The sequence below is a fragment of the Hemicordylus capensis genome, chromosome 2, assembly GCF_027244095.1.
Source record: "Hemicordylus capensis ecotype Gifberg chromosome 2, rHemCap1.1.pri, whole genome shotgun sequence".
Taxonomy (NCBI): Eukaryota; Metazoa; Chordata; class Lepidosauria; order Squamata; family Cordylidae; genus Hemicordylus; species Hemicordylus capensis.
Genome location: NC_069658.1, coordinates 51606308 through 51630473, shown reverse-complemented (window position 1 = coordinate 51630473; position 24166 = coordinate 51606308). Strand labels below are relative to the sequence as shown.

At 43.7% G+C, this 24166-nt stretch overlaps 1 protein-coding gene and 1 long non-coding RNA gene across 2 annotated transcripts; one reads left to right on the top strand and one right to left on the bottom strand.

Moving 5' to 3' along the window:
- Window positions 1-5349: 5349 nt before the first annotated feature.
- LOC128344546 (survival of motor neuron protein-like) lies at window positions 5350-21455 on the bottom strand. Its single transcript, XM_053294884.1, has 9 exons — window positions 21321-21455; window positions 20626-20697; window positions 18688-18813; window positions 16604-16804; window positions 14039-14179; window positions 13177-13248; window positions 12591-12698; window positions 6427-6488; window positions 5350-6099 (listed from the first exon to the last, which is right to left on the bottom strand). The coding sequence occupies exons 1-8, from the start codon at window positions 21372-21374 to the stop codon at window positions 6432-6434; spliced, it is 831 nt and encodes a 276-aa protein (XP_053150859.1). The 5' UTR covers window positions 21375-21455; the 3' UTR covers window positions 5350-6099; window positions 6427-6431.
- On the top strand, window positions 21438-23844 carry LOC128344549 (uncharacterized). Its single transcript, XR_008315909.1, has 2 exons — window positions 21438-23344; window positions 23379-23844. It is a non-coding gene; the product is annotated as an uncharacterized LOC128344549 (long non-coding RNA).
- The last annotated feature ends 322 nt before the right edge of the window (window positions 23845-24166 follow it).

Below are 24166 nucleotides of genomic sequence, written 5' to 3'. Positions count from 1 at the left end.
GACCCGAGTTCAAATCCCCATTCAGCCATAAAACTAGCTGGGTGACTCTGGGCCAGTCACTTCTCTCTCAGCCTAACCTACTTCACAGGGTTGTTGTGAAAGAGAAACTCAAGTATGTAGTACACCGCTCTGGGCTCCTTGGAGGAAGAGCGGGATATAAATGTAATAATAATAATAATAAAAAATTTCCCCACTGCCAATTCGTCCTTCATCTGATTTAAATCCTATATGAAAGAAAAGAAAGAAAAAGAAAAAGAAAAAGGAGGGAAATCTAAAAGCTATTCAAAAACTTTCAAAATCCTAAATCTAATGAATCTGATGAAAAAAAGGTAAATTTTAAAAGTTTTACCATACTAAATAATAATTTTCTAAATAAACCAAGAAATTTTTAAAAGGTCAAAGATCTTTTCCATCCCAACTCTCTCTGGGTCTGCCCCCAATCTCATGGGAGGTTCCACTGAAATCTTCAGCAGGTCTGAAAACCAGGGACGATGAGTCCTATGGGGAGTTGTCAGAATGAGGTCCATACATAGGGCACGAACTCGGTGGACAGTTTGTGGGATAATGGCTATCGGGGGTGGGGGAGTGTTAACCAGCCCCTTTGGCCAATCTGCTGCGAGAGCATCTATGTCCTCCGCACCCTGGGAGTGGAACCAGGACATGAAGTGTGGAAGCATCACACTTACTGGAGAGGCAAATAGATCCATGACTGGTATTCCAAAGCCCTCCATAATATGACTGAATGTCTGAGGGTTCAGAAACCACTCTGCCTGGTCCACCTGTGCCCGACTGAGCCAGTTGGCCACAGAGTTTAACGCCCCCTTCATATGTTCTGCGGTCAAAGACAGTAGATTGTTGGTATCTGCCCAGTGGAAGAGTAGAGTCGCCTCCTCCATCAGGGAGCGGGGGCCACATGCCCCCTTGTCGGTTGACATGGGCTTTCGCGGTCGTATTGTCCTTCCTGACCAGGATATGATGGTTCCTAATCTGGGAGAGGAACTCCTGGAGAGCCAGGCGAATTGACATGCGCTCCAGCCAGTTTATGTGTGATCGCTTTCTTCCCTTGACCAGGTTCCACGTACCCAGGAGAGCTGGCAATGGGCCTCCCACCCTGTTAAGCTGGAGTGTGTCGTAACTTAAATTCGAACTACCAGGAGAGAGTACACCCCCTTGATCTCTGAGCTATTTTGTCCTGCCAAGGAAGCAGAGCCCATTAAAAAGGGTGAGAATGAAACTGTGCCCAGGCAGTCAGCCCTATGGTAGATAACATGGTCCCCTGTAACTGACTGAGCGAAAAAATGCTGGCCCTTGGGCGACGTTGTAGAGCCGGCAAGGCCTATCTTTTGTCGGCATGCTGGAGGCAGAAAGACCTCCCCCTTCGTGCTGTCTATAAAAGCCCCAAGGTGCAGAATGCTGGTTTGGGGTGATAAGGAACTCTTTTGAAGGTAAATCTCCTTGGTCTTCAAGTGCACTATGAGTGCCACCACGAGCTTGGTGAACACCCTTGGTGCAGTCGAGAGACAAAAGGGGAGAGCCTGGTACTGGAAACGAAAACCACTGTAAGCAAATTGGAGGTACTTGTGGCCCTGAGGGTGGATTGGAACATGAAGATAGGCCTCCTTCAGGTCGACTGAAGTTAGGTGGTCTCCCTTCGGTGGAGAGTCTCATTTCTGAATCTCTTTATTATTTCTCTGTGTAAACTGCTTTGGAAACGTGTTGAAAAGCAGTATATAAATATTTGTTGTTGTTTCCCCTGCAGAGGAAACGGTTGACAAATTTCAGATCCAGGATGGACCTCCACTCCCCATTTTCCTGTGGGACAAGAAAAAGGATTGTGCATAGCCTTTGATGATATTCAGGGGGAAGACACCGGCTCTATTGCTTGAACCTGCAAAAGATGCTGGATTGCATTTAGTAAGTTCTTGCCCATTTCCCCTGACTTAGGAGAAGGCAGGAACCTGTTTGGGGTTGTGATACAAATTCTAAAGAATATCCTTGAGATATAGTTTGCGATATCCAGGTGTCCTTGACTGTCTGAGCCTAAACTTGAGTGAACTCTTGTAAGCGTCCACCATTGGGGAGGTCCGAGTCATTGATTGAAATTACATCTAAACCCAGGCTTGAGAGTTCTTATCATTGTCACGAAAGGAGTTACGTGGCTTGGACCATGTGAAATGGTCCTGCTGTGGTTGCCTGAAAAGGAGAGAGGACTTGGGAGCCTTGAATTGAGACGTGGTTGCTTTGACAGGTCTGCATTCCTCCTTAAAGGAGGAGGAAGGCATGGAGTTCTTTTTGTCTTTAGTCTCCACAAGGACAGGCTCTAATACTTCTCTAAACAACTTTCCCCCCTTGAAAGTTGAATTGGCCAAGTTCACACGAGATTTTTGATCCATCTGCCAGTTCTTGAGCCATAACAACTTACGTGCAGAAATATCAGATGCTAGGGCTCGAGTGGTTAGTTGAGTAGCATCTAGTAATGAATCAGCCATGAAGGCCACAGTCTTGCTAAGCTTATTAAGCCCTTGCCGGAGATTGACAGATTCAGGGGGAACCAGGGGTAAAAGGTCTCTGACCCAGAGCACAGAAGCTCAGGCAAATATAGTTTGCCATAGATGCACGTATGGAGTGCATTTGCCCCATGCAATCTGCAGAGGGCAGTGTCACATTTATGTCCTGATTTTTTAAAGTGTTTCCCCCATCCGTGGAGCAGGATAGCACTGCACACCAGGGAGACGACTTCTGCATCCACTATAGGTACTTTAAGCTTGCCCATCACAGTCTTGGGCATGGTATAACAACTCCTGATAGAAGGGGCAGGATCCCTGCCCTCAGCGGGCTTGTCTCATTCGGCCTGAATGGTATTAAAAAATAAGTAAATTGAGGGCATAGAACTACTACCTCCTGTGCATGCCCTACCGGAAAAACTTCTGGATCCCCTTCAGCCTGATCAGGGACCGAAGAGATGGTGCCTTCCAATTTTAAAACCCTTTTAGCTTTGTGTAGCAAAACTGAAAAATCCTGCAGAGTGAACAGCCTGTGGGATACAGACAGAGCAAGCTCTGTCTCATCCTCTGAGAGCTTCCTCTCTTCCTTGTCAGAGACATCTGTGTCATCCGATGCCATGGGCGGACCTGAGTTATCGGGTACCACAGGGGCAGCAGGCCCATGAGGAGACAAACTAGGTGGATGGCATACAGGACATGCATTACTGGCATGTGGGGAGAATCCTGGCCTGATGTACTGGAGGAATGCCTGGATTTAAGACTTCTTGTTTTTGCCCTTAGAGCACGCACTAGGTGCATTGTGCCCAAGCACAGGCCCTGCTAGAGGCAAAGAACCATCAGTGCCGTTGGCAGGAACTTTTGGTGGAAGCCATTTGCCTAGCTTCTCTGCCACAATATGCCTGAACACACTTGCAGGCACTCTGGAACCTCCTCCTCCCCGTCAGCAGCTGTGCCCGCACCGGACCAGCTGCAAGAACCAGTCTCCCTCAAACGCTCCCCGGAAGGCAGTGACCTTTGATTCCTGGGGTGTTCTAATGCAGGTGGGGAGAAAGGCTGCGAGGGCTGCACTGGGAGAGGAGCGGCTGAACTGCCACCCTCCATAATCCACAGTTGCCCTGCTTGGACGGTGCTAAGGCGAGGCCGCTTCTTGGGTGGATTGCTCTTCCTGACACTTTTTGCGCCTTGCTGAAGGATTGACCCCCTGCCAGGCATTCAGTGTGGGTGGCCACAGCAAACGCTACCGCCCTTGCCCACGCCTCGTCAAATGCCGAGCCAGCCACCGAATCCTCGGAGGAAACACCTCTCTCTCCACACTGCTGGCCCACACAGCCAGGATAGAGGCACGTGTGGTAGACGTCCCAACAGGTTGCAAAAACAGCCGGCACCCATCTCTTCCCTCCCTGACTCACAGCTGTGAAGGGCAAAAAGACAGCTGAGAAAGGAACAGACTCTCTGGCCTACAAGTTGAAAGCACCAACTGAGCACAAAAAGAAAAACAGCTCCTGCTAAAAGCGAAATGGGGCAAAGCCTGGAGCCTGCGCCTCCCACTGGTCAATGTGTCTTCTTTTGATTGGCCCTGTCTCTGAGCAAGTGGGAGGCGTAACCCATCCTTGGATACACTCCTCTAAACTGAAGGAGAACAAACGGAGACTTAATCCAATTTATCCAGATAAGACAATAGGTACTTGTTGTACGGGGTCAGAACTCTGGAGAAGATTTTGATCTGCTGGGTCCTAATGGGGTCACACGTCCCCAGGAGGAAAAGGTATGCAGTCTGTGAGTGCTTCTAGATCCACACCTCTCCCTGGTAGCTCAGGCTGAGGCAGTGGCCAGAGGTGCTTTGTATCGATCGGCTTCAGCAGATATGCCAGCTGCGTCCATTTCTCGAGATGAACGAACTCAGGACAGTGTTACATATGCTAGTAGCCTCCAGACTTGACTACTGAAGTACACTCTATGTGGGGCTGCCTTTGTATATAGTCTGGAAACTGCAGTTAGTACAGTGTGTGGCAGCAGGTTGGTCTCTGGATCAGCTCGCAGAGACCATATTACTTCTATACTAAAATAACCGCACTGGCTACCAATATGTTTCTGGGCAAAATTCAAAGTGCTTGTTATAACCTATAAAGCCCTAAATAGGTTAGGCCCTGGGGTATTTAGAGAACGTCGTCTTCACCATAAGCCCCATCACTCATTGAGATCATCTGGAGAGGGTTGTCTACAATTGCTACCGGCTCATCTGGTGATGGGATGGGCCTTCTTCATTGCTGCCCCGAGACTAGGGAATGTGCTCCCTGAGTCTGAGAAGATGAGTCTTCCCATCTCTGACAACTTTTTAAAAGCTTGGCTGAAGAGACTGTGATTTTAAGGTTTTTATTTCCTGTGTTTAATTTGTGCTGTGTTATGTTGTAGTAAACTGACCAGAGACAAAAGTTTGGGGCACTATACAAATTTGATAAATAAAATAAAATAAAGTCTAGTGGATGTTATTTCAGTGCCAGGAGAAGCTCTTTTTATTCTCCCAGGCTTTTTAATCTCCTTTACCTGCTGCAATGTATGAACTTTTCCCCTTGTGTTTAACTTGTAAACCATCATTGAAGAACAGTATATAACTTATTCTACTAAACAGAATTCTTAACTATATGAATAGTCTTAAGAACATAAGAGTCCTGTTGGCTTGGAGTAAAGCTTCACCCAGTCCAGCATATTGCTCGCCACAATGACCACCTCCATCCCTCCAGTAGGGCCAAGATGTTCAGTTCCCTTGAAGAGAGGGAAATATCAACCAAACTGTGAGATATTTTCCAACTTCCAGAACAATGTTTTCAAAAAATAAAATGTCAAGTTGGAAAAAATTATTTTATTGACCACCATTTGAAACAAGTTGAGTGACAAAGTAATATTTTCCTTTTCACTGGCATAGGGATTTGTTCTAACCCTATTTGGAAAGCTGGAAACCCCAAACACCTGTTTAGTGGTGGTTCAGATCACTAACTGTCTTCCGTAACTAGAAAGTTATGTACACCAGTGCTGTAAGAGGCACCTGGAAGAAATATTTAATTCCTTATCTACAAGAGAGTTATATGAAATTATAGTATCTATGGAATCTCAAAAGTATGGTTAAGATCCATAAAATCAGCTTCACTTTGTCAAAATGCAACGGTCAGCATATTAACATTGCAGAGTTTAGAAGCAAAAATATTTTACAACTTGGAGGACTGACTTAGTCATTGAAACCCTAGATCATTCACATGAAGTTGATAATTCAGTCAGTAATTAGGTGCCTGTTCTAGACTTACAAGATACAGACAATCGATGATAAAAGCAATGTTATCCAGTCAGTAATCTTGCTAGTAGTCAAAATATCATTGCTGGCCAGTGCATAAGTGATACACCACTCTTGGGGGTGGGGTGGGTTATCCAGTCAGTCATCTTGGTACCAGTGAAAGCTTCATTTTTTGCTAATCATTGTACAGGTGGAGTGTCCCTCTCCGTGGGAGAGATGTTTTAAAATCTAGTTTTAAGAAGATCGTATAGGCCATGAATTGTTTCAGAATTGTTGCCAATGCTAAGTTCATGTTCCATCCAAGATTATCTATATCAGAAATAGACATAAATTATAATCCAATATTAACAGCCATCCTTTTCTCTTATGCATTTACTCTCAAAAAAATATGCATATTAATAAAAAGGTACATTCTAGTATCCAGATCCTCACTCCACAACAAGCCTGGACTATTTCAGTTATGTGAACCTGTTATCTTCCAGGGGCTTCTGTGAAAGCACCATGAGGCATAATTTCTACCCTCTCTCAATCAGCAAATCCATGTGAAAAGTCCAAGGCTTATGTTATGTCGTCAAGACAAGGTGGAGCCTGATCTCTACAGTTAAGTTAAAGCTTAAACAAAAATGCAGTACTTACTATAGCTACTTAGAGTGGGTGTGCCTCCCCAAGGCAGTTTCCATTCGACTCTGCTTTAGACCCTATTAAATACAAAATTGTTTTGTTAATTATAGGCCCATTTTATTTGTACTGCGGCCCTGTAAGTTCTATGGTAGGGGGTTGGATTGAATTACACTAAATTATGCAAGCATTCATAGCAGTTTGTAGTCAGAGCTCTCCCCGGTTCTGCATGCAAAGTTTGCCAGCTACAGCCTTCTAAGTCACATAAAAAGGGATAAGAGAGAGATCTCCCCCGCAACACCACATCAGAGTCAGGTGTTGGCTAGTCAAAGTGTTCTTGTTTCTTCTCCTTTCCATATATATCATGGCCACAGATGAAGAACAAAGACTGGTTTGACTTGAAGTTCATCTTATCCAATGAGAAAGTGGCAATCAGTTCAGTTTTAATAGTGTTTCCACACTGCCCATTCCAAGCACTTCTTTTTGTTCCCCAGCAGAAACCACCACACATTGTCCTTAGGAACGGGTCTCCTATTTACTAACACAGGGAGTACACTATGCATCCTGGACAATCTGCAAATATGTGCAGAGCAAAACAGAAACTAAAGTTGCACACCCAGGCCCCAATAAAGACAGGACAAATAAGACTGGAAGAACTGCTACCCCTGCTAACTTGGCAAAGAGGCACCTTTTAACGTGGTGATTCTCTTTACTTAGCAGGGGGAGAGTAACTGGCCCTATCAACCCCCAGCACAGTACCTGCAGTGACTGTTGCTTGTGTCTATCTGATGTTTCTTTTTAGACTGTGAGCCCTTTGGGGACAGGGAGCCATCTTTCTTACTTACTTACTCATTCATTCATTTATTCAGTGTAAACTGCCTTGAGCCATTTTTGGAAGGGCATTATAGAAATCAAATAAATAAACTAGGCCACTTTAATTACAATTAACCTGCAATGAGGATCATAGCAAATAGAGTGTGGGTACTACCCATGCAGGGTGAAGGACTGGGTGTTGATTCAGCCCGGCTCCAGATCCGGACATCCTCACCACCACAAGGTTTTAATCCTACTGAGGGGAGGCCAGCCAGCCCCACCCCACCCAGGCTGCAAAACACTGAGTGGTGGGCCCAACCAGCCTCCGAGTAGGGGCAGATCCCAGCCCAAGGGCCACAAAACCTGCAAGAGCTGTTCCTCGGTTTCCCACTCACCTTAATTGGTTCTCCAGTCAACCACCAATACAAGACAACCTACTCCAACCTGCACTCACCTGCCACAGAAGCAGGGCAAATCCCAGTTTAGCCCCGCTTACCCCACCCATCTAAAACTTTAGAGATATCTTGTTGCAGGTCCGGGAAGAACCAGTCATTCTCCCAATCAGATAATTGGACTCCATTGCCCTGTTATGAAGTACTGCCATGGGCCCACATGTCGAGGTAGACTCATCCAGCCACCTGGCCTCACTACCCAACCAATCTCCTGGCTAACCTTCCACTGGGCATTATTGAACCACCAATTCCCCCACCGCCCCCAACTGTACAAATGAGGAAATCCCGGCCACCAAAATATGCAGAGAACCAAGCTCAGTAAACTACCCATTGAGAAGGGGCATGTCTTTCTATGATGCCCCACACAATCTACTTCAGCGTCAGCAGGACACACCTGTGAGTTCATGCTGGTCTGGCAAGCATAATGACTGGCCCTAGATAAACACAAGAAGGAGATGACTAATGCTTAGATGTTCCCACAGTGTTAGTTTGGCCTTAGGCATAACTCCTTTAAATGTCTCAGCACTACTGCTGACAGGCACAGGTGTAGTGCCCATCCAAGCAGCTGGAGAGAGACAAGCACACCACCTCAAACCTGAGGTAAATGACCAGCCCAGGGAGGATAAGCTCCACTTATATCACATGAGCCGAAGGAACCAACATCAGCATCAAAAGTGTTATGGCTAGAGGACCCTGCTATGTCCTCACTGGAACCCTTCTTCAAGGCACCAAGCCTGGTCTCGATGGACTTGCAAAACTTGCAGCTGCTTATCAGCCTGACCAGCAGATTTAGAAATCTTTTAGACTGAAGTCTGAAGTCTCCCAACTAGAAAGCTTTTTACTAGCCTCCGAGGCATCTAATCGAGACAGAATACGAGCCATGACTATTTGCCTTTCATCCTCAGAGGAGGAAGCTGGAGGCTCAGCAGTTCAGCAAACCAGACATTTAGAAGCAGGTGTCTGAGGTTCCCTCTTGCTTTTAGATTTACTTGGGCCTTTTCTAGGAGCCATATCCCAAATCACCTACTTATTATTCAATTATATAGTTACTAATTAAGTACCTGGATCACCAATTATGAATGAAGTGTAAAGTCAATTGAAGTGCAAAGTCACTAAATTAAATATTACTTTAAAGAAAGTTCAAAATGATCTCCTTTTCTTTTCTTCTTTTTATAATTACTAAGTTTTTATGTTACTGATAGGTCTATGTCTTTATCAATATATAAAAATCCCCAATATATATCCACATATATGCAAATTTTATATCAAATATACAACCTTACCATGTGACCACTTTTAATCAATTAATAACCAAATATACCCCTTCTCTAAACCACTTTTTTTTGGCAATACTAAAAAAAGTCGGTTGTCTTTGGTAGAATATAGGAGGGGTTTTCCATTGCTGTCTCCCACACAGTATGAGGATGCCTTTCAGCATCTTCCTATATCGCTGCTGCCTGATATAGGTGTTTCCGATAGTCTGGGAAACGTATCAGTGGGGATTTGAACTGGCAACCTCTGGCTTGCTAGTCAAGTCATTTCCCTGCTGCACCATTAGGTGGAGATAAATACCTAGATAATGTATATAATTTTGAAAAGTAAGGTTTAATAAAATTAGTGTCCAATTACTTGAATTAATCAACTATAAAAGGATGAACATCACAATGAATCAAGGTTATATAATTTTAAGAACTGGGACCAAGTGAAAACAAGAAACAACTCAGAAGAGGAAGAAGCTAGGAATTAATGTCAGAATGGTTAAGTGAGAACACCCAGTTAATTACAACTAAAAAGTCTTAAAGGGACCAACTCAGCCAATTAATGTTAATATTAGGATCAAGTGAAAATAAGAAATATGGAATCAATGTAAATTGTAAAGTAACACACCCAGTTAATTAGTTTTCAAGGGACCAGCTCAATGAAGGGAAGCATGATATTTATTTAAATGGTTAAATAAGAACACCCAATTAATTACAACTAAACAGTTTAAGGGAACCAGCTCAAGTAAGTAATGTTAATGAAGGAAAGAAAGAGAATAATTATATCAATAAATAAATGACCCACCACACCATATGGCAAACAGCCCAGTAATAAGAGAAACAGCCACTGTGGCTGCAGACAAAAAAGCCAAGTCACTAGTGGTCCCTCTAATTTTTTTGCATCTCTGTGCAGAATGAATTTTGTTCTGGGTGGCAGTATCAAGGCAGTCTGTGCGCACATGCATTCAGAATGGGGGCTTCCAGATTCGACTTGAGCGGGATCGAAAATCGAATGAGTGGACATTCAAAAACTGCCAATCCGTAAAAGCACAAAATATCCCAGTAAAGAGAAACAGCCGGACTGCTGCTGTAGACAAAAGAAAGTGAAGTTACCACTGCAGCCCAGGCTTGTGTAATCCACCCGCTGCCCGAAGCTCAGCAACTAACAAGACAGCAGAACTACAGCAGTCAGAGACAACAGCTGAGATACCCAGGGGCCCGAGTAGGGGCTTTGTGTCTGCCCACCTACCACAGCAGCCCACCAATCACTGGAGCTACTGCTCCTGACGAAAGCTCTGCTCAGGAGACCCTCTTTGCCTGTAACAGCAGTGAACTGCTAGCTGCCTTGCCACAGAGCAACTGAGCCAGAACAAAGGGAGCCAGCTGCTTATGCAGCCTCTGCCCCACTCCCATTGGCTGGCTACCATCATGTGCCAGGGAAAACAAAATGGCAGCCCCTGTGCCTGTTGATGGGGCCAGGTGCACAACTTAACCCCCTGCTTTACCGCAAAGTGTGGCAGTAGGGAGCGGTCTTGTGGACTAAGCCTGGTCTGCCCATTGGATGGGGGAGTCCAGTTTAGTGTGTCACATTTTGGAGACCACAGCAAGATCATGGGCTTCAAAAATGGGGTTGAAATTGATTTTTTAAAAAGCCGCCTTATGCATAGGATCCATCCCCCCCCCCAAAAGATCCTCCCCTTGCCAGGAAGAGAAACCCATCCATGCCAGGAAGGGAGCTCGGCTTGCACCTGCAGTGCTGATCTCCTTAGGCCCACTGACCAGCCCAACACAGAAGCCCTCTCCACTACATACTCTGCCTCTGGTAAACAGCAGAAAATAGGGCTGGCAGACAGCCTCTCCCTTACTGGGAAGGACACGGAGCCTAAACTGGACACTACCTTGCATGTGTAGTATATCTAAGGTGGCTGGGCACCATCGGAACTACAATTTCTACAATGCCCCACCGCCCTTGTGCAATGTTAGCCAAAGATTCCTTCGGCCTAGTACAGGTGAAACTCGGAAAATTAGAATATCGTGCAAAAGTCCATTAATTTCAGTAATGCAAATTAAAAGGTGAAACTAATATATGAGACAGACGCATTACATGCAAAGCGAGATAAGTCAAGCCTTAATTTGTTATAATTGTGATGATCATGGCGTACAGCTCATGAAAACCCCAAATCCACAATCTCAGAAAATTAGAATATTACATGGAACCAAGAAGACAAGGATTGAAGAATAGAACAATATCGGACCTCTGAAAAGTATAAGCATGCATATGTATTCAGTACTTGGTTTGGGCCCCTTTTGCAGCAATTACTGCCTCAATGCGGCGTGGCATGGATGCTATCAGCCTGTGGCACTGATGAAGTATTATGGAAGACCAGGATGCTTCATTAGCGGCCTTCAGCAATTCTGCATTGTTTGGTCTCATGTCTCTCATCCTTCTCTTGGCAATGCCCCATAGATTCTCTATGGGGTCAGGTCAGGCGAGTTTGCTGGCCAATCAAGCACAGTACACTGTATACTTTTCAGAGGTCTGATATTGTTCTATTCTTCAATCCTTGTCTTCTTGGTTCCATGTAATATTCTAATTTTCTGGGATTGTGGATTTGGGGTTTTCATGAGCTGTATGCCATGAACATCACAATTATAACAAATTAAGGCTTGACTTATCTCGCTTTGCGTGTAATGCGTCTGTCTCATATATCAGTTTCACCTTCTAATTTGCATTACTGAAATTAATGGACTTTTGCACGATATTCTAATTTTCCGAGTTTCACCTGTATATTTCCTGCCTCCCTGCATTTCCAGCAAGTAGTGTGCAACTGGGAGGAGTGCTGGGTATTAAGAACTACCACTCACAATCCTGACAAAGTCATCAGGAGTGTGACAGGGCCTAGAAGGCCTCTCCAATTAAGAATGGGTTATCTTACAAAATCAATTCAAAGTGAAGGCATCTAGCACACAATTGTTTTTTGCATTTAAAGACTCTTCCTTAATTCAATGTGGGGATACAGAAGCAAAGTTCACCCATCACTAGTGGAAAACACTGCAGATGCATGGTTTCAGAGTCTTCGCAATATCTGCCATACAGCAACAAAGAACGTGATACAGAACACAGAATACAAGGAAGTATGAATAACTAGCCGACCCGCACAGAGCATCTGTGTGCTCTTTGGGGCCGGCTGTTCCCCCTCCCTCCCTCTCTACTCTCTTGCCCCCTCCCACCCAAATCTCTCTTGCCCTCCCTCCCTCTCCCACCCAATTATCTTGCCCGCCCTCCCCCTCTCTCCTGCCTTCCCTCCCCCCTCTCTTCACACAGACCATCTGTGTGCTCTTTGGGGCCGGTTACCTCTCCTCCCCCGTACTTGCCCCAGTCTTCCGCAGGGCCGAGTGCCGCCTCCACATCTCGCCTCCGCAGCCGCTCGGCCGCCCAATTCTCCTGGGTGCACCCCAACCAATCAGGCGCCTCCGCTGCCCAGCCAATCAGCTGGGCACCGGGACACACATTCCAATGAAGAGTAAACGCTTCAGAAAAATAAAGCCCATGTTTCATAAGCCACACAAAACAATATTAACTCATCCAAGCAATATCAGCACCATAATGAGTGAAAAGGCTACATTTCAGCAAGTGAAAACAAAGTACGGTTCTTACCAGATAATAGCCAGTGTGATAGCCACTCATATACCAGGCTATTAGCATACTTCCCAATGCTTCGTCATCATCAGAGTCTGGGCTTAAAGGTGGTGGTGGTGGAATCAACTACAAAAACAAATGAAAGACTGCTAAGCTAGCGACCTTTTATTCTTAGACTGTTTAGAAAGAATAAAGACTCTAGAATGAATCCATTTTAAGAAGACCTTGTTTGCATTCTACTGTAGTATCACATAATATTTGTAGCAGTATGTAGTAAACATTATCTTGCACTTAGAGATAGCATGTGTTTTTAAATGAACAAGTTTCAAGGCTAAGACTATGCATCCTTTTGTCAGGTGGTAATATGTTATGCAGCTTAAGGATTTTCCAACAATGTTCCCTACGAACAAAGATTTAAAGCAATCTTTAATGCAAAGTTCATTCAATTAGGAGAAATAGTAGTTGTAGGAGAACATTCCATAATGTAAACCTGCAGCTGCAATCTGAAGTGGCATGGCCCAGATACAGATTTACCACCACAGCTGTCTGCAAAAGTAGATCTAAGACTGTGCCTTCTATTGCCACATTTTTACCCATCACTCACCGGTGGTCCTGATGGAAAGGGTGGAGGCCAGCCAGATAAGAAAGGCGGGGGTCCACTGAATTTCGATCCAGCCTACATTGATGTGGTTTAAACATGAAAGTCTTCATTATATCAACAATTGCAAAATGGATAGAAAAGGCGATAGACCTCCACTGGAGGAATTTGTCACAGCCATTTCACAAGAACATTCTGTGACCCAAGCAAATATTAAGGTTCAAAAGCCACCAGGCTCTTTGTTTAGTTTTCCCCATATACACTACCAAACAGAAACAGATTCAGGGCCAGGGGAGGAGCCACAGCCTGGTGGCAGAGCACGTAATTTGCAAGCAAGTGGTCCCAGGTTAAATTTATGGTGTCTCTAGGTATGGTGTTTGTGGTTATGTTTATTGTTCCAACAATCCTGTGAGGTAAGTACGGTTGAGAAATAATGGACTGGCTCAGAGTCCCCCAGTGAGTTTCATGGTTGAATGGGGATTTGAACTCTGGTCTCCCTGGTGTTAGTTTAATGCTCTAACCACTACACCACACAGATAGGGCTGGGAAAGACCCATAACTCAAACCCTGGGCATCTGTTGCCTATCAGAGTAGACAGTATTGAGCCAGATGAATTAATGATCTGACTCAATATAAGGCAGCTTCATATTTTCAGGTCTTACTACACAGGGAAGTGAGGGTCGATGAGTAAATTTTCATTTTCTTAGCCATGACTATGATCACAGCTACAGCCCCAAATACAGTAACAGAAGGACACCTGCAATTCAGCTTACTAGAAAGAAGAAAAGAAAGAATCTGATTATCTTAGAAGAGCAGTAACATTGCCATGCAGCAGACTGATGGTTTCCAGGCCTGCTCTCATGCTTACCCTTCCCAGGCCAGGTATAGGTGGTAGTGGTGGAGGAAAGTGAGAGTTCCACTGTGCTGATTTTGGATGATTGTGTTTGCTTCCAGGCGACTGGAAGGAGAGATCACTTTCATCTGTTGAATACTGAGTCTCATATTCATTCTAGAAAATATAATTTTGATTAGGCACAGATCTCTTCCAGCCATATTCATAATCTATAACTAATGAAACCATAAATAATACATGCACTCCTTTTCCTCCATTTGCAATTTCCCCAAATACTATTTTTAAATGTAGTCAATATTCTCTCTAATTTTCACCCTCTGTGTGCAGAATGAATTTTGTTCTGGGCGGCAGTATCAAAGCAGTGTGCGCACACATGGATTCAGAGTGGACCTTCCTGATTCAACCTGAGTGGGATCTAAAATTAACTGGGCGGACATCAAAAAAAACTTGTGAGCGTACACACATGCCTTATAGGGAACACTGAATGTAGTTACTCAAGAACTTATTACTCCACTCTTCAAGCTGTTCTTGTTCAGTAGTAACCCCAAAACAGAGAGTTTTAGCAAAGCAAATTTAACAGAAGATACCAATTTTTGCTGCACATGCAGATATTAATGAGTATCTATATAAGCCAGATCATTTTGCTTCTGTTTTAAACCCCACCCCCCACCCACACATTTTATACTGCAACCTAGATTAGAATGAATGGGGATCCACTTATATCTAGATAGAAATCCATTTAAATTATGCTTCACTTCACAGCTACCCTTCATAATCAGCCTTTGTGCCAAATTTTGCTTGGAATGAAAATAATAGCACAAGATAATCCTGTCATCTTTATTTGTACTTCTCTTCTATGAAATGTAACTGACTTGCTGTTAAGTCATTGTAGAAACCCTTTTCTTGGTCTGGTAATTTGATTATTTTGTGTTAACACGTACCAATTTATTGTATTTGCCATAGAAAATTGCCACAATGAAAACTGAGGCCAGACATGGGTGCTTGACACAAAAGCAGTTAGGTTTTCAGGAACACATAGCTCTGTGTCCACCTTCATTTTAAAGGAGTGGAAATCCTGTGATAAGCACCTGAACATCTCTATTTTAAGATCTGCCTAGCAGCTTCAGAAAGTAACTGGTTCATGTAAGCATGTCTGCTCTAATCTGCTTGCAGTCACTATCTTTCAATACTGTATTTCTACATAGGAGCTTGACTGTCTTCACAAAATGCAGTCTATTCATTTTTAAAAGTCTTATTCATTTTAAAAAATGGGATATTCTATTCATTAAAAAGGCTTTCCCATTGAACATACTTGTATCTTTTACATGTGCAGTTGATTTTGTTGCTTATATCTACTCTTCTAGCGTTGATTTTGGGGTGGGTGGGGTGGGAATTCAGAATGTGACTTAGAAGCATTTTAAAATTAAGGCTCTCTAAGTGAAACTTCCATTTTGCATAGAAAAAGACCTGGAAATACACATACTAGTCAACCACTTAAAATACTATGGTGAGAGGTAAGCAAAATGCTTAATGTTTCCTGTAAAGCAATCCAAGGATTTCAGAAAAGATGATCTAATTGAAGACCTCATAATAGCTATTCTTACATGATTTAAGCTGCTTGTCAGCACTTTGGATATACTTGGTGAAACAGTAGTTGCTCAAGTGTGAACAAAATCACCACCAGACCAAGTGATTAATAGATAGAATTAAGATTAAAGAATTAGGCACACAGGATTCTCCACCTACCCATTTTATCTTTACAACAATCATGTAAGGTAGGTTAGGATGAGAGATTATGGGGCTATTCTGACGATCGGCAAAAATTGGGCTAGGAGAGCCTAGCCTGATTTTTGCAGATCGCCAGAACCACCGGGCTCGGCTGTGAGCCTGGTGGTTCTGACGAGCAGGTAACCCGTTCAAGAACCCCTGCCCCAAAACCAGGTTTGCAGAGCGAGCAGTCAGCAAACCTGGTTTTCTAGATTGTGAGTAGCCGCTGCACCTACTCATGAGGACACACAACCCCACCGGAGGGGAGGCGAAAAGCCGCCTCCCAGCTCCGAAGATCTCACCAGCATGCCCTGCGCACTTGCGCAGGGCATGCTGGAGCTTGCGGGGGCCAACCAGCCCCTGCCCCCCCCCCCCCCGGCTCCGTCTCGGAGCCGGCAATCGTGTGGGTGGCCGATCCGGCTGCCCAGGGCTCTCTCCCCGCTCACCCTGCAAAACCGGTCTCACAGATCGTGAGACCCGGCTCAGTGACTAGGTCATGGTCACTCAGTGATCTTCACAGGCAACTGGGGATCTGAATCTGGATCCCCACAGTCCTTGTCTGACACTCTAACCACCACATCACATTGGCTCTTTGCAGAAAAGTCCTACGGAGCTGGATTAGCACTTGATTCAACTGAAGCATGTGAAGAAGGCCAAATTCAGCTCTGCACACAAGTTGGTAAAATTCTGTATTTCATATGTACTAGTTTTAATTCACACACCATCTGCAAGAACTGTAGCAAAAAGAGTAGCCCCCCCCCCTGCATTTCAGTAAAATGGGAGGGTTTTTTTTTTTTTTTAAATTACCCTCACCTCTGCAGCACTTCTCTCGTCAGTTGTTCCTTCAGCATCCACTGGTGGTAGCAGATCAGACAGATATTGCTCTTCCTTATTTCCATATCCAGTATAAACAACTATACAAGTCCCTTTCTTCCAGTTAATTGAGGTAATAGTTGCTTGGTACACATTGCCATCTTCAGACCAAACTGCACTACATGCATCATTCACTCTCCACTGCATTGAGAAAGAAAGAAGTTAAACTTGTGGCATTTAGAAATAAGTTTCTCTCTCAGTTTGTGACACTAGCTCTATTTTCCTCCTGCACAGAACCTTCTTTCTGATCATATATACAGCAGATCATATAAACATTTTTACTTTGTAAACATGTTGAATGATTTATCATAGGAAAGTGTTTATCATAAACAACATTTATCAGCCAATAAACACTAAGAATTTTTCTACACTGAACGTTATGTTATATTGCACCAGTGACTTGTCATTTTTCAGGGTGTGTACAAATAGATGCTTTTTAAAGTATTTAAATCAGATTTTTAAAAAAGTTTCAGCTATAATAACTTGGTTTAAAATGCAATTTGAACTTAATGCAAACATATGCTCTCTTATGAAAGGCTGCTTTCCTTTGTAAAGAACAAACTCTGGGGAAGAATCTTTATTGATAATCAAATGGCATAACAGTTAATGTACTTGTGGTTTGATCTGAAGCAAGGGACTGACAACTGGGTGAGAAGTAATCTAATTTATAAATGTGTATAAATGCAACTGGGTGAGAAGTAATCTAATTTATAAATGTGTATAAATGCAACTGGGTGAGAAGTAATCTAATATGTATTACTTTACCCATCAATTAAAGAACATGGATATTTGTCTCACTGCATGGAAGATCCTGACCTGCCTAGAATCCATGCTTTTTTGTGGGGGGATGGTGTTAGGGCAGGGCATTTATATGACAAAGCAAAAAAGGTAGGCTAAAACCAAAAGGAACTCTGGAAAGAAAACATATCTCCTAGTGTTGATTCTAACCAGCAGCTGTCTACAAAAACCTGTCATGGCTGCAGACTGTAAACCTCTATTTCAACTAGTTCTTCAAAACACAGCACCTGAAATCACTGGATCAATACGTGCATCTCTCCATCATCTTGCAGTAACCCCTGCTAACTTGGCAAAGAGGCACCTTTTAACGTGGTGATTCTCTTTATTTAGCAGGGGGAGAGTAACTGGCCTATCCACCCTCAGCACAGTACCTCCAGTGACTGTTGCTGGTGTCTATCTTATGTTTCTTTTTAGATTGTGAGCCCTTTGGGGACAGGGAGCCAGCTTGTTTATTTATTATTTCTCTGTGTAAACTGCCCTGAGCCATTTTTGGAAGTGCAGTAGAGAAATCAAATCAATCAATCAATCAATCAAAATCTTACACAAATAACTATGGTAACAAGTATCACTCCCATTAAAAAATACCTGGGAAATAGAACACTAGAAATGAGCCACTGACAAACATAGACCTTTTCAAGTATCAGGCTTTCTATTTTTCTGCAAGATTTTATGACACGATCGTTGAGAACAGACCAATGCCAAATAGGAACATGCTTTAACAATACACTTTAGAACAGTGATCAAGCAGGGGCTAGTTTGACAAAACAAAGAACAAAAGCACTTTAATGAAAGAACCATTTCTCACCACACTCACCTACATGCAGTGCTGCACTGTTCCCAGCACTTGGGGGGAGGAGACTTTTAGTGAAACGGACCCCTCTTGAGACCCAGCATCATTTGGGAAGGTATGCACAATGCACTGGGAAGTACAGTCCTTCCCAGCGCTCCATGCACACCTTCCTAGATGGTGCAAAAGCTTAAGAGGGTTTTGTTTTTTGTAAAGAAACCCTACCAGCACTGGACAAAGCACAGCACGGCATGAATGGTTGTCTCTGGACACTGCCAGGAGCCTTGTGCAAAGTATTCAGCTTCAGCTAAAGCATTGTGTAAACATAAAAAACAATTAGTTGGAGAGCCACATTTAGGGTGAAGGGGAGCCACCACTGGCTCTTAGCCTTTGCAATGAAGAACACATGCGGGTATTTTGTTTTGCCACACAAAAGGACCTGTTTCTGTGGTGCAGCATTACTCTTCTTCCTGCTCTTATTCTTTTTGTTGTTTTTTCTTTTTGTCCCAGCATTTTGCTCATTTTTATCCAAAGGCTCTGAACAGTCTCCATTCTTCAAAGCATTCTGTTAAAGCAAAAGTATTAGTGAATTATTTTTCAGGTTTTCAACTCTCTCTGCATCTTCAACTCTTATTACAGTAACCACTCAAACAAATGAGTTCTGCCATCTTTGATAGTGCATGGAAGGTAGAAATGATGCATTTTCTAAACACTACTGGAAGGCAATCACCCAGGTTTTTCCATGTCTTTGAACTGTATCTACACTATTTGTAGTTTAAAAATATAAACAGATACAGCACATTTGCACTTTGTGATCCTCACCTACACAAAATCAAAGATTGCTCGACAATCTTTGCGCCAAAATTTCAACATTTTACAAGATTTTGTTAAGAGTCCATGGAAACAAAATCCTCAGAAATAAGCATATGAAATAGGAAAAATAAAATCTCTCACTTGCCAATGTAGATAAATGAGCTGTGCTCTTGAAAGAGCACTGTTCCCAAGAACCTGCTTGTCTGGTGGATGAAAAGGAACCAAAGAGTCGACTCTCCAACTGTTCCTTCCCAATAGTCACATCAGAGTATCATGAGGAGCTTTAGAAGTTTCTCGATGGATAGACTGTGCAGATGCACTCCCACTAGTGGGAATGCATGGAGGACTGTAACAAAGATCTAGAGATGCTTCTCAATTATGCCTCATGTCCTTTAAAATGAGACACATCTAATAAATTAAATGCTGCTTCAAGCAAATATAGTACTAAAAATGTTGGGTGGTATGTAAAACAAGTCCCTGCTCCTAAGTTCATTTTCTAAATCTTCTGCAGGGAGCAGAAGGCATCTCCACTCGGTTTCTATAAGTTCCCCTGATTCAGCCACCCACACTCTTTATGAGGGTCCCTTGACCTTCAAGAATGGTTTTGGAGGGTTTCAGGAGGCTACAGCAAGGAGGGAAAAAAATGTCTTGTCTATGCATGAGGAGACGAATACACATTTTGAAAAATCATGTACATGCAGCAGGGAACTGGTGCCTTGTTAAGACTCTCCATGCCAACAGACAATTGACAGACATCAAGTTGCCATAGTTGATCTGAAAGTTCCAGCAATTTGCATTGCTCTGGTAGCAGGTTCTCATGCCTTTTTTGGGTATGTGTCTAACAGGTATAGGACAGATTTAAATTCAATAGATGACAGTTGTCACCAATTTCTACACTAGGAAAAGCTACACTTCTGGGTTTCCTTTCTGGTGTTGGGCTGTTAAAAGCACAGATGTTCTTGAAGAAGAAAAAGAGGACACTATTAGCTCAAACCTTTCCTCCCTGCAACCAATAGCCCAAATTCTAGTATTACATTCCAGGATTAGAGAATGTGATTTCTATACAGACTCACTCTTTTGCAGTAGGGATGTGCATGAACCACGGTTTGAACTGCAGTTCGAGTACATTTTGGAAAAATTCAACTGGGAACTTTAAGAAATAGGAGAGCAGGTCTCCACCGCCCTATCCAGCTTCCTGCTCTCCGCCACCCTATTCAGCTTCCTGCTGGGGCAGCGCACATCCCAAAAACCCTCCACGTGGCATCAGCATGCAGATGGTGTCCACACATGTGTGGGCACCATTTGTATGCTCAGCATGATGTTGCTGACCATGCAAATGGCATCTGTGCATAAGTATTGTACATGCTGATGCCACACTGGGGGTTATTGGGATGCACACTGCCCCAGCAAGAAGCTGAATGGAATGGCAGACAACAGGTAAGGGCTTGCTCTCCTTTTTCTTAGTTCCCCATTGAATTTCCCAAAATGTGCTCAAATCACAGTTCGTGGACATCCCTATTTTGCAGCTCTCATAGTAGATGGGGAACTCCAGGGTGTGCTTTACCTTGAAAGATGCAACTGCTTTATCATAAGCCTTTATCAGGGCAGTATCATCCCATATATCAGAATCATCACTCTGCAGAAAGGAAAGAAAACAAGGTAGAGGTTGTTGTTTTTTAACACTTATTTTGAGTGTTGAAAGTTATATCCAATAATTCAGACAGTTCTCATAAGGTTGGCTACTTCAGTACATTAATTTTATATTACACTATATCATAGCCAGAATCCTGAATACACACACACACACATATATAAAGCTTGGGTGTGCCCAGTTATTTTTTTTGGGGGGGGGGGCATTTTTCTTTGAACAGATCCCCTTATGGCAAACTTTCCCCAGTCCCCTCACTTTCAAGGACAGTCAGATATGTGAAAGCTACTGGTCCTGAAACATTGCGGTGCTTTTTACACAAGGCCCTTGAATTCCTTGCTTAACCGGGGAAAAGAAAACCCTCTCCGCCGTCAATTCCATTTTCTTTCCCGTCCCCATTTGCTTTCTAAACTCCGTTGCTAAGGGAGACCCGCTCCACTTAACCAGGACACGGCGGGACTTGCTTCGGAGTAAACACGCCCAGGGCAGCGGCAGGGGAGACTGCACGGCAGGCGCGTGGAAGCGACGCGGACCTTCGCGGCCAGGACCACTCGCCCTCCACAAGCCGAAACCCGTCAAGGACCCACAGACGTCCCCGCCTACCCCAGTACCTGCCCGGCCCCGCGTCTGAACAACACCGTCTCTTCCTCACCGCGGGAAGCCATGAGGGCTCCCGGGCCGAGCCGAAGCAGCGAGGAAGGGAAGGAGGCGCTTTTCACGCCCGCCGCCGCCGAAGTGGTCGCAGCCACTACCTCATCCGCTGAGGACCAGCGGGAGGAGGAGCTCAGACGGTCTCTTCTGCGAGCGCGCCTGGCTCTCTGGCGCCGCCTCGGGCGAGTTGCCTTTTCCGGTGCGGCCTGGTTTTTCTCCCCCCCCCCCCCGCCGCGCCCCAAGAGGGTCTCTTACTCTAGCAACTGGGCATGCTCAGATGCCGTGGGGCGCCCTGCTGCTGCTGCGTACGATCATCAAAGGGAACAACTGCTTTCTGGATTTGGTGTCTCTCCACCCCGCGCAAGAACTCCTGTGAGGTTGATCTGATACTTCCTTCGAAAGCGGAAGCAAGCAAATCCAAGTTTTGCAGAGAAGCCTCGGGATTTGTCGCTCTGAAATGCGAAGAGGGGAAGGCTACAATGGCGTGTACTAAGGCAAAATAATAATAAGGGAAAAATCACGCCAACAGGAAGGCCACCGCCGCCCCTTCCCCGCAAGCACCTCTCCTTTTTGTGAGAGGGCAAACAGTTTATTATGATTGCTCTGTTACCAGACTGACAGCTCCTAGTGCATCAGAACATAAGACAAGTTGTTCTAGTAAAAACTAATAACCAGCCCTCTTTCCTTTCACTGTCTCTACATCTGGACTAAATTTGGTGCAAATTGAGGTCCACAAGTTAGATCTGTTGCGCCTCAAATGTTCAGATGTCTGCCATCTTGGACCGGGGTGGATGTCGTCGTCATTACAAACTTCACCACTGAGGTGTCCCTGTGTGTCATTCACTACAGCTGTTCCAAATTTGATTCAAATCAGTTAGACTGTCTTCATATTAATGCACTTGTGCCTCAAAAGTTTATGCATCTGCCATTTTGGATCAGGTTGGGTGATACCATCACAAACGACACTATTGGGGCATCACTATGTGTCCATTCAACTGTAGCAAATTTGGTTCAAATCGGTTAGGCAGTTCACAAGTTAGCCCACTTGCGCCTCCAAAGTTTATGGGTCCGTTGTCTCGAATCAGCATGGATGTGTCCATATGTGTCACTGCAACTCTACCCAATTTGGTTCAAATAGCTTAGGCACTCCACAAATTAGCCCACTTGCACCTCAGATGTTCATGCGGTCACCATCTTGAATTGGAATGAATGACATCATCATACACCATGTCATTTGGGCATTCCTATGTGTCCCTACATCTGTAGCAAATTTGGTTCAAATAGGTTAGGTGGTTCACAAGTTAGCCTACTTGTGCCTCAAAAGTTTACATGTCCACCATCTTGGATCAGGGTGGATGACATCATCACAAACTATACCGTTGAGGTGCCCTTATGTGTCATTCACTGAAACTGTACCTAATTTGGTTTAAACTGGTTAGATGGTCTACAAATTATCCTGCTTGTGCCTCAGATGTTCACGTGGCCACCATCTTGAATTGCAGTGGATTACTTCATCATACACCACACTCTTTGGGCATCCCTATGTGTCCCTACATCTGTAGCAAATTTGGTTCAAATTGGTTAGGCAGTTCACAAGTTAGCCCACTTGCACCTCAAAAGTTTACGTGTCCACCATCTTGGATCGGGTGGATGACATCACAAATTACATTGTTGAGGTGTTCCTACAACTGTACCCGATTTGAGTCATATGATAAAAATATTGGAAGCATGTAACAGCTGTAGATGCATGGGACAAGCAGCTTTGGTTTATTGCTACAGTGGAAAAATTAACCCATTTGTTGCATCTCAGGACAGGACAATCAAAAACCATATTCTTTCTTTGAGATCTGGCAAGATTTAACACTTTTTTTTAACCAGTCAAAAGAATTATGGTGAAGTAGTATTACCTGCTTGTTACTTTTTTAAAAAAAATATGTGTTATTCACAAAGTGCTCAGATTTGGTTGGGTTATTGTTTTGGATTGGTAGCATCTTTAATAATTGAGAACTGATCCCTAGGAAGCTTCTTTAATAATTGAGAACTGATCCCTAGGAAGCTGAAGTGTAAGTTTTTAAAAATGTATTCTGTGATCTGTAAGATTAGATAACATAGTAAAAGTAAGATCAGATACTCACATTTTGAGGTTCCAGGGCAAGAATCATTCTTGATGGGTGGCAAGCAACTTCCCTTATCTCAGTCATCTACAATTCTTTCCTTGATGTTGTATGCTGCTTCTTCTCATTCCTTGCCTTTAGTTTGTGTTCCTGTGTCTACTCTTACAACACACTCCTTGCACTACTCTTTTAATCACAAAGTCCTTACCAGCAGATGCAAAATTTATGTGAAATTTCAAACTATTTTCTATTAATTCCATAATGGCTGTACCTACTACTACTTGTAATTTATCTGAGTTTGGTTCTCTTGATTACTGTAACTGAGCAACTAATGGATGGCAAGGGCTTTAATAATAAAAAAAGGAGTGGCCTTCAGTCTTGAAATCTTTCTCCCTTGCCTTTGAATAATGACACTGCTCAACTAGCACAGAGTTTATAACCAATTTGAATACACAACTCTACCTCATCCATAGGAAACTAAACTGTGTACTATTGCCCCAATATTTAATGTCACTCCACAGTATGTCTTTTGTACTCTGAATCTATATCAGTTTATTCAGAAGTCCCTCCAAGTGCAGTGATGCCTTTCCAAGTTAAGATTACAGCCTGAGCATACCTATTATTCTTCTACTTCAAATAGTTAGGATTTAAAATTGTTAGCACATATCAGACCAGCACTTCTGTCATATATA

What these genes read in the sequence shown, in the direction of transcription:
- LOC128344546 (XM_053294884.1), bottom strand. Translation starts at nt 21,374, where the DNA reads ATGGCTTCCCGCGGTGAGGAAGAGACGGTGTTGTTCAGACGCGGGGCC. An exon ending in ATGCTGCACCACAGAAACAG is followed by an intron (nt 16,805 to 18,687) that starts GTCCTTTTGTGT and finishes TTCTCAATGCAG; the next exon opens with TGGAGAGTGAATGATGCATG. An exon ending in ATCACACTGGCTATTATCTG is followed by an intron (nt 6,489 to 12,590) that starts GTAAGAACCGTA and finishes TGTATTTAATAG; the next exon opens with GGTCTAAAGCAGAGTCGAAT.